This window comes from Caretta caretta, chromosome 9 (genome assembly GCF_965140235.1).
Source record: "Caretta caretta isolate rCarCar2 chromosome 9, rCarCar1.hap1, whole genome shotgun sequence".
In the NCBI taxonomy this organism is placed as follows: domain Eukaryota; kingdom Metazoa; phylum Chordata; order Testudines; family Cheloniidae; genus Caretta; species Caretta caretta.
This window is the reverse complement of record NC_134214.1, coordinates 90,010,987-90,021,836: the sequence shown is the minus strand read 5'-3', so window position 1 is coordinate 90,021,836 and position 10,850 is coordinate 90,010,987. Positions and strand designations below refer to the sequence as shown.

The 10,850-nt window shown below is 47.9% G+C and overlaps 1 protein-coding gene across 1 annotated transcript; it reads left to right on the top strand.

Annotated features, from left to right (window-relative positions):
• Positions 1–110: 110 nt before the first annotated feature.
• Positions 111–4,355, top strand: SLC25A5 (solute carrier family 25 member 5). Its single transcript, XM_048864789.2, has 4 exons — positions 111–310; positions 2,359–2,845; positions 3,004–3,144; positions 3,950–4,355. The coding sequence occupies exons 1-4, from the start codon at positions 200–202 to the stop codon at positions 4,105–4,107; spliced, it is 897 nt and encodes a 298-aa protein (XP_048720746.1). The 5' UTR covers positions 111–199; the 3' UTR covers positions 4,108–4,355.
• The last annotated feature ends 6,495 nt before the right edge of the window (positions 4,356–10,850 follow it).

Below are 10,850 nucleotides of genomic sequence, written 5' to 3'. Positions count from 1 at the left end.
CCCCCCAGCTCCAAGCCAATCAGCGGGGTGGGAAGCTGCCCGTGCGTAGCTCCGTGCGCCTCCCGCCCCGCTCGCTGGAGCCCGGGCGGGGGTTGTATATAAACCGGCCATTGCCGCAGCTCGGCCTCAGAGCCCGCGGGCCCCCCACCAGCCGCCTCTCGCTCCCCGGGTCTAATTTATTCACCTTCCCGCCCCCGCCATGGCCGACGCCGCCCTGTCCTTCGCCAAGGATTTCCTGGCCGGGGGAGTGGCCGCTGCCATCTCCAAGACCGCCGTCGCCCCCATCGAGAGAGTGAAGCTGCTGCTGCAGGTGGGTTTGGCGGCGGGGGGGGCGGCGGTGCAGAGCGCGGGGCAGGCCTGGCCTGCGCCGGGGGCCCGCCCGCCGGCGGGGAGGGATGGAGGGATGAATGAATGGATGGATGAATGGGCTCCGGCCGGGGTTGGGGCGGGCGGGCCCCGAGTGCTCGGGGAAATCCCGGGGACCGGCCGCCGGCCGCGGCTTTGTCTGGAGCTGGGACGTGGCCGCGTGGCGCATCCGCGAGCCGGGGAGATGCCGGGGCCCTGAGCCGCCTCCCAAGGTCGCGGCAAGGAGAGGGCAGGCCCGGGCATCCCGGCTTGGGAGAGGGAGCTGGGCCGCCGCAGCCAGCGCGGTCTGTGCCCGGGGCGAGGCTCCGCTGCCCCCCGCCCGGCCCAAGGAGCCGGTCTCCTTGGCCCTGTGCCGGCGGCTGGGCGCCCCCCCACCCGGCTCCCCGGGCGGTCCCCGGGCGCGGAGAAGCCGGAAACCACCCGCCTGCCTCGACCGGCTGCCGGAGCCAGCTAGTTCCGCTTATGCAAAGCGGTGCCGGGCCCGGCTCCGGGGGGGGGGAGCGGAGCAGCCTCCGCCCCGGCTCCTTCCCCTCCGGGCTGGAGGCTGCGTCGCCCTCGTGCTCTGGGCCCAGCGGCGCCCCCGGGCCCAGCCGTGGGGTCTCGGCCCCCCGAGTGAGCCTCCATCGACTCTCCGCTTCCGAGCATCGTGCGGTAAAACCAGCGCGCAGAGCCACGCAGGCACAACACGCAGCCTGAGGAAAGCAAAGAAGCCCGGTGACCTTCCAGGCCAAACGACCCCACTCTCCTCTCCCCCCCCCTCCCCCCAAAAAAACCCTCCAAAAAGATAAAGGCAGGCTACTAACTAAGCTTTGCTCTCCAAAGTAGACAGCACATGCAACTCTGATCTGGGGTGGATCACGGTAAATTGCTGCCTTTTGGGCACTATGGAAAAAATCCAGGGTAGCAAAGCATATTTTGCTTTTGAAAAGAAATTCACGTGCAGTTTTGCGCTAAAGATGTTCTTTCTGGCTGCCCACAGTAGGTAATCTGCCTTATTGTCAAACTGTCATCAGAATGATGTGACAAGTGTAGGGAGGAGGGTTGCTCTAGAAAATCCTAGCAATTCTAAATGGAGACAGGAAGATCTTTATTACTACCCCACCCTAAGAGAACAGCACTTCCTGTTTCTGGGTCAAATGAATGGCAGGTGATCACCTTGGAATTCAGCACTTTACCCTCTCTCTGTATTCCAGGAGTCTATTGCACTGACATCTGCTTAGAGGACAGTGAAACTTCTCACTGAAGCAGCCTAAGACTTTCATGACACTGATATAATTAGGCCTGGCAAACTTAATTTTTATTTTTTTATATATTTTTTTTAACTTGCATGCTTTTCACAGTTGCAGGGAAATTATGGGAGATCAGACAATTTAATGAGAGTAGTCACTGAGATTCAAAAAGCTAAAGCCTTATAACCATGAACACAAAATGGTAAAATATCCTTGAGTATAATATCCTTAACTCAAACCGTGAGGTCTCAAGTAGCATTTTTCTTATGTTGCCTTATCTGTAAATTGTGATTATGAATTGTGTGTGCAGTGAAATCAAAATTTACCGGTACAAATATAATCCTTCCACGCCTGGTTATAATGAGCGAAGTTCAACAATAACTCACTCTAGCTTGTCTTGTCACCAAATTTAAGAGATCTACACTTAATCTTATCCTCATTCTTGTTTACTAGTAATTCATGTTTTCAATACCAAATCTGTCATTTCATTTATAATTCCTCTAGCTTCATAGGACCAAGCTTATTTTATTTCATAACAAGCTTTCAACATTTCTGGCCTAAATGGATTTTCTTCAAACGTACTTAATCTCCGTAGAGGAAGACTGTCTATCCAGACCCCGGAATCAGACGTTAATTATCAAATGCAAATTAAAGCAAACATTTCTACCAAGTGACAACCATGAAACTTCATCAGTCCAGATCTTCAGCCTTGTAATTTTATCAGCACAATGATATTAATCCATCTTCTTCTACTGTTTTACAGGTGCAGCATGCAAGCAAGCAGATTGCAGCAGACCAGCAATACAAGGGCATCATTGACTGTGTTGTCCGTATCCCCAAAGAGCAGGGTGTCCTGTCCTTCTGGCGCGGCAACCTGGCTAATGTGATCAGATACTTCCCTACTCAGGCCCTCAACTTTGCTTTCAAAGACAAATACAAGCAGATCTTCCTGGGTGGCGTGGATCAAAGAACCCAGTTCTGGCGTTACTTTGCTGGTAACCTGGCATCTGGTGGTGCTGCTGGTGCTACATCTCTGTGTTTTGTCTACCCTCTTGACTTTGCCCGTACCCGTCTGGCAGCTGATGTGGGTAAAGCTGGAGCCGACAGAGAATTCAAGGGTCTTGGTGACTGCCTGGTCAAGATCTTCAAGTCTGATGGTCTTAAGGGCCTGTACCAAGGCTTCAATGTATCCGTTCAGGGTATCATTATCTACAGAGCTGCCTATTTTGGCATCTATGACACTGCAAAGGGTAGGTCCTTTGAACTAACTTCTTAAAATGCAGAAGAAGCTAAACAACATTAAGGCTGTTAGAAGAAACTCTAGACTCTAATGCAGAAAAATGATTTACTTTGGTATTATAATATACAGTGATTTGGTGGTGTTAATCTGATCTCCTCCCTCCCATAGGAATGCTTCCTGACCCAAAGAACACCCACATCGTTATCAGCTGGATGATTGCTCAGACAGTTACTGCTGTTGCTGGTTTGACCTCCTATCCATTTGATACTGTCCGCCGTCGTATGATGATGCAGTCAGGGCGTAAAGCAAGTATGTATCTAATTCCCATGTAGAACATAATGTGGGTGGGCATTCCCAAAAAAACCTCTCTGTCCAGAGATGCAAGATGGGTGCAGAGAACTCTATCTCTGTTTCAAGGCCCGTGGGATCAGAAGGGTTTGGGCAGGCAAGACTTCATGGTTCAGAAGTGGACTCTTGTAAATGGATGTTGGTTTTCTTTGATGCCCTGACTAGCCAGATTGTCTATTGCTTTAGCAGTTATACCACTCTGAGTAAAAGTCCTCTCAATGCTCTGGTGAGACATATGATATCCATTTATAGGCAGAACAGTCCATCTTTCCCAGCATGTGCAGTAAGTCACTGGCTGGACCAGGATTAGAGCTTGAGTTCCTTGCTCCATGAGACCATGCAGCCCTTTGTCTAGAATACATCCCGACACTCTGTTGCATATAAACAATCTGTGGAAGAACTCCCAGCAGATGGTGGTGCTTCTGGTTTAAGCCATGACAATGGTAGAGCAGCATATCTCCTGCGATGACTTGCAGTGAAGACTTGCCTTTATGCAGTTGCTAAACCCAAGCCCTTGAGATGTTAGTGCAGTTGCTATAGACAGTAAAACTCAAATTCTTGCCTATTACATCTCAGTATAGACATGAGATGCCATTATTGGTGCAAGTGTAGTAAAAGATAAACAATTAAATGCCTAATAACACTAGAGCACAAGCTCAGAAATGTAATTCATTCAAAGCAGACAGCCTTGCTGAGCCACTACTGACCTGGGCAAAATCCTAGTCCATGTGACTCCTCTCATTAACAATCTCTGTACTTTCCACAGCTGACATCATGTACTCTGGTACAATTGACTGCTGGCGAAAGATTGCCCGTGATGAAGGGTCCAAGGCGTTCTTCAAGGGTGCATGGTCCAATGTACTCAGAGGAATGGGTGGTGCTTTTGTCTTAGTATTGTACGATGAAATCAAGAAGTACACTTAAGTTACTTCCTCATGTGAACTGGCATGTTGTATTATGTAACTTACTCTATCATGGACTGTCAAAACTGTATCAATTACAACTGGTAACCGTACTGTTTAGCAAAGGGCAGCTGTCATGCTCACCTGACCTCTGTCTTTATCAAGTCATTCCCCTGATGATGGGACTCAAATGTTTTTATTTCAGGCACTCCTGTTTAAATAACAAGTCTGAGGAAATAATAATAAAAAAAAAAAACCATCCAGAACCGACTCTACTAGTGTTGTACTTGCTTTACCTCTTTTCGGTAAACTCTGCCTCACTCCACCAGCAGCTGCAGTGGGGAAAATGCTGGAAGAAGTAGAGAAACTCCTAGTAGCACTCGAGGGGAGGGAGGGGCGGTCTAAGGAGATGTCATAGTCCAGGTAAACCTAAGTTTCTAATGCTTGTGCTAATAGGAAAGTGTTTGAATAACTGGCTAATCCACAAACAGGGTGTATTTCTTGTCATGTACCCTCTTGATGGGGAGAAGAAAGGGATACTACCTGACTGTTTTCCTTTAAAGTCCCAATCTCAAACAATTCCCAGTATGTACAGGCCTTGTCTGCACTGGTATCGTAATGCAAATCTCCATGGCGCTCTGGTACCTGTATAGATAAGGTAGCTGTTAAGTGATAAGAGGCCAGCAGTGCCCCCCTGCCTACGGGTGCTAGCGAAAGCTTGAGATTAAAACTAGCCACGCTCTAGGCAGATAAGGAGCCAGAAATGGTTTAACCCATGTCTGATGTAGCCAGAACTCCCAGTGAAAGGTATGCAAGGGGGTGATGGATTAACTCACTTGGAAAACTAGTTTCTCAGCGTAAGAATTTCAAGGAAGTGGCTGAAATTACTGACTCCATAGTTAAGAGCAAAAACAGTCAGGTATGGGTATGTCCTGCCTGCAGAGTTAGCTTGAGTGATTCACGCTTGATTGTGAGCACCCAGGATGGTCTTGTCCAGCTGTGAGCAGCTGCTCAGCAAGGCCTTACCCAAGCATGTCCACTGAAGTGTATCCAGGCTCAGGTGAGGCACTAGGACTTGTGGGGGGACTATCCTCTGCTTAGTGCTGCAGTAAATTGAGCCACTCTTATTCCCTGTGAATGGGGGAGAACGTAAGCAACCAGGCGGAGTTATGGGAAGGCAACAGGGAGCAATGCCCACAGAAGGGGGTTGGGCGGGGGGGAATCACTAGCCCAAGTGTGAGCGATGTGCTTGGGTAGAAAACACTACCCCATATGGGGTAGTGGTGGTTGTGCATGGAGGGGAGCTGGATCAGAGTCTGGGTTAACTGCAATGAAGACCAGCCCTATTAAACATGAGCTTGCTTTCTTTGGGTTACATAGCCTACCTAAAAATCAACAGCCACTGGACCTTGCTTGGTACTACATAACCTCTACCTTATCCCTTCAACCCCCGAAGGAAATGCAGCTATGGTATTGCCCCACTTAGATGTGCATTAATATAGGGCAATGGGATACTTGGTGCATCTATCCTGTTCAAATGCATCCCTCCCATCCCTAAATCTGACTTCAAGGAGGGAAGGTCACTCCAGGCCCTTTCCTAAACCACCTTTCTTAGCCTCAGTCTCTAACTCAAACAGTTAGAGCCATTTTTCCAATAAGATCAAAATGGAGTGGTGTGACTCAGACAAACAGCCCTACAGCTGCCTTACACAGTGCTAAGAGTCATTTTTACTGTTGAAAATTAATTCTGAATTAGAGGGCACAACCTCATTAATTACAGCAGTAATCTAAGGGCAGGCACTATTTGGCTATGCATGATTGGCACTCTGAATTCATACTTGGAATATTGTCTCCTACCAGCCTGCTATTGCTTGCCAGGGCTTCCAGCCTCAGGTAATGCTTCTGTGAGTGGCAGTGTGAAGGTGCAGAGCATTTTGCTTCTAATCCAACAAGATCAGTTGGATGTCCAAGAATGTGATAGGTTTCAGAGTAGCAGCCGTGTTAGTCTATATCCGCAAAAAGAAAAGGAGGACTTGTGGCACCTTAGAGACTAACAAATTTATTTGAGCATAAACTTTTGTGAGCTATTGAATGCATCCGATGAAGTGAGCTGTAGCTCACGAAAGCTTATGCTCAAATAAATGTTAGTCTCTAAGGTGCCACAAGTACTCCTTTTCTTTTTTCAAGAATGTGATGGAGCATGAACTTTAGGTAATTGACTATACAATGGCACCAGGGAACTAAGTGGAGCAGGCATCTCTGCATTCCCCAGATTACCTACCCAAGAGCCTTTGCTATGTGACTTGTTTGTTTTTTTTCCACACATGGCCTTTCTATTCTTTCACTATGACCCTCTCCCTCCCAACCTGTATATAACAGATGAAGGTCATTTACAAACCAGTCCACACACAGGAGCAGAGTAACTCAGCAACTTGTGCTTATTGTGGCCTGGTATTTAAAAGTCAAGCAGCTGCTAGGGGTATGAGTTACACTGAGAGAGAGCACTTCCCTTTCCCTCAACATACGTTAATGCTTCATCCCAATCAGGCAGCTCTAGGTCAGCTATTTGGGTGGAGAACCCTTGTGTGCCACACACATGGATTCAGTAATTAGAGGCTGGTTGCTAGATGATACTGAATTGCAAGGGGTTTCCTGAAATGCTGCTGTTTGGGGGCTTCCTGTTGGCACGTGGCTTACGTGGTCCATGCCACTGGAACTTCTCTCCTCCCACTAGCCCCCTGTAGTGTGAAGTGGAAACGTGAGGCTGTGAAATCACAGCTGCGTAGACTTAGGATGAGGGTGAGTGCTGAATCTACTTTTGCAAGTGCTGGTGCTGCGGGAGACCTGCTGGTGGGCCTGGTTCGAGTACAGCAGGATGGTGCTTAGACTCTGACTTGTACTAGGCTCCACCATACAGGCTAGGCTCAAGAGGAGTTGAGTCCTAAGAAATGCGGTCTGTAAAAATCAGAATGTTGGTACATTTGCCATGGAGTCTTCATCTAGTGGCAGTGAATGGGCCATTATCTGGTAGGGTTGAACCAGTGTAATGGAGAAGAGAATTTGATCCTTTTATTTTTTTGCTCTCACATTCCACTTTCACAAACCATTCCAGTGTGGAGCAATCCATTCCACGCAATGGGTTCTGTCGGGGAGGGGGGAGAGATTTAATCAAGCTAAGAAAACTCAAGAACACCAGTTAAAAGCATTTGGTACATGATAGACATCGTTGTGAGTACTTCATGGCATTTCTGTAACATGCCTTTTTCCAAGTGTTGGCACCCAGTGGAACATGGCCCATATTAACAATAAGAAAAGGAGGACTTGTGGCACCTTAGAGACTAACAAATTTATTTGAGCATAAGCTTTCGTGAGCTACAGCTCACTTCATCGGATGCATCCAATGCATCCGATGAAGTGAGCTGTAGCTCACGAAAGCTTATGCTCAAATAAATTTGTTAGTCTCTAAGGTGCCACAAGTCCTCCTTTTCTTTTTGCGAATATGACTAACACGGCTGCTATTCTGAAACCTGTCATATTAACAATGTAAATGTTCTCTTTACTCACCAATAGAAAGCAAAGGCAGTCATATGGCAAGTTTCCTTACATCATTCTCCCCATATACTTCAACCTGAGCGGGGAGGGAGAATCCTTTCTGAGAGGGAATTCAGTCTCCAGTCATTGACCTCTTTGCTGAAATGAATTAGGTGTTAGTAATACTTAGCTCTTGGCAAGCACTTTCAGCAAGAGATCTCAAGCATGCTACGGAGGAGGTCAGTGTCATTATTGGGAAAACAGACCCCTGGGGAAGGGAAAAGACTTGCCCAAGGTGACCCAGCAACCTAGTGGAGGAGTCAGGATTTGAACCAGGTTTCCTGGGTCCCAGGCTGATGCCCTAAAGCACGCTACCTAAAGGGTGTCTGTTATGATGGTGGTTTTTACATAAAACCTCCTCCGGCATATTGACAATCTCATGTCTGTGGGGGCTCTGTCTGGTCCAGGCTCAGCTGCTGATTGACATTAATGATTCCCTGAGCACATTGCCACTCAAACAGTTACTGTACAAATAAGATCTTAGGCAGAGCTAGGGTGACCAGATGTCCTGATTTTATAGGGACAGTCCTGTTTTTTGTATGTTTTTCTTATATAGTCTCCTATTACCCCCACACCCCCTGTCCCGATTTTTTACACTTACTGTCTGGTCACCCTAGGCAGAGCTAAGGCTCCCAACATCCTCCTCACTGGCACGGTGACAACCTCCTGGCAGCCCAGCCGCTGTAAATCCTCTGCTAAAGACCTGTTGACGCAGAAAGGCTACACACAGGCTCATATTCAATATTTGCCCGTGACTCTGGGAGGCTGATAGTGGTGCTAAATGCTTGGAATAGCTGTGAGCTAAAGGAGAGCCAGCCCTTCCTAAGACTTCAGTCAGCTCTCGTCTTCCTCCCGTAAGAGCCAAGCTAGCACAGGCATCATCACCTCCAGTGCTAGGTCAGCGTGGCTGGACTTTACTTTCTCATTCAACCACGTGTTGCCCGCCCCACACCTGTGTCATGTCAGGCATGCTAGTCTGAAGTCCATCTAGCAGAAGGGTGTAGGAATGCAAGGGGCAGTGCATTGCCAGCATGATCACAGGAGATGGGCCTTAGTCACAAAGTTCAGAGTCAGAGCCAAAGTCCCCCAGATGCCAGGGGATGGGCTGGATCTAGTGCTCTGGTTGGGGACCACAGCCAGTGCTAGGCATAAACAGACTAAGCAACTGCTTAGGGCCCTGAGCAGCTCAAGGGAAGGGGCGAGGAGATATTTGCTTTTTTAGTGTGTGTTGGAGGCAGAGCAAAAATATTCCTGTTTAGGGCCCTCAGTGGGCTAGCACTGCCTGCTTGGGACCTTTCTAAGCACTTTACAAATAGTAACCAAAAGAGAGAAATGATTCAAGACCAAAACTGCACCTGACCTCTGTGCAACTGGCCCCTCTTTCTATAAGAGCCCGAACCATGACTCTGGATCCAAACGTTCCCTGAAGAATGGGAATGGACTGATCCAAACTTTGCACTTGGCCTTGACTTTAGCACACTGGATTTGGGGAAGTTTGAAAAACAATTCCAGCTTTGCAGCTCCATTCAGTGGTACACATACCATCTCTGTGCACTAGTTGGGGGGTATTATTCCCTCTACTAATGAGGGGAACTGAGTTGCCCAAAGTCTCATTCCTAGCAACAGGCATGAATTAGACTGATGAGGCCAGGTGCCACAGTAACTACAGAGAGTCTCTTTTCAGATTCCACAAGCAGGCCTCAGCTGTAATTAAATGAATGTCATGGTCACAGTCTGGATCCCTGTGGATACTCTGGAAATTAGAGCGATCGGCAGTGTCTGCTTAGGGGCTCAGGAATACAAGGCAGCTTGCGTAGTGCAATGTATCTAGTACATTCTGCCAGCTCCTCACTTTCCTGAGGGCTAGAACGCTCCATCTCCATGAAAGCCAGTTCTAGTCCCTTTGTAAAGACTGAACGAAGTGTAATTGTGAGTGCGCTTAGGCCACTAATTAAAGACACTAATTGGCAAAGGGAATCCAGCCCCATGTAACTGAACTGACAATGCCGTAACATGGAATGAATTGTGTGGTAGCAGGCCCCTAATCTCAGTGCCGCAACCCCCTCTCTGCATTTGGGGTGAGCCGCCACATTTCATAAGAGCCCAGCCCACAGACTGAGGTCAGTCTCTACATTCCCCCCCTCAGAGTCACTGGCAGGTGCTGCTACATATGAGGAGACATCGTCTGAGAAGCAAATAGGACTGAACTTTCCAGTTCCGGGAGTTCACTGCCTTATTCTGAAAGCTGGAGAGTAGCCAACACGTGCGTGTGCATAGCAGGCTGCTCTTTAATAGTCCCTTACAAGGTCTTTACTTTTGCAGGTGGCAGGAAGGTTATTTAGCCTGGGATACAATCCCATTGGCAGCAAAGATAAGCAGCCTCCTATCACAGGCAGCTTTGTAGTAGGGATGAGGCCCAATCATAATGTTTCAATTGGTGATTGTCTTTGGAAGGCTGCAGACCATTTCTCCAGGTTGCTAATGCTGGAGTGATTAACTAGTATTCTAGCCATGCCTAAATGTAACACCCAAGATCATTGCCCCATTGTGCTAGGGGCTGTACAAAAGCACGGCCCCTAAACTGAAGAGTTTCCTGCCTAAACAGACAAATCAGAAAAAGAGTGGGAGAAAGGAAGGATTATTATGCTTGTTTTACAGAAGGGGAACTGAGGCACAGAGATTGTGTCTTGACCAAGGTCACACAGGGAGTCTGTGGCAGAGCTGGGAATTGAACCAACGTCTCCTAAATCCCAATCCACAAGAGCATTCATCCTCTGGAAATAATCTACTGATCTGATTTCAGCTAAAATTGCTTGACCTTTACACTGCCCCTAGGATCCCAAAGTGTTTCACTTTTATACTAGCAATATGCTTGTATTGTGAAGTTCAAATCCAAACTTTTCCAAAATGCAGGGTGTTTGGGCTCTGGGTTTTGGTTTGGCCCATTATAGAGATTTGGGCCAGTTGCAAAGTGCCAGTCCAACTCTGAACTTTCCCAATATTCAAGAGTGTTCAGTCCAGGTCTAAGTGATGGGTACACTATACAGTGTACATCTTTATCACCGAAACACAGCCTCTGGAGGAGATACTAGTAGGAAGCGCACTGCACAACAGTGCCATGGAAAGGGAAATTTCTTTAACAAAGACACAGGGTATGTTTGCACTGCAATAAAA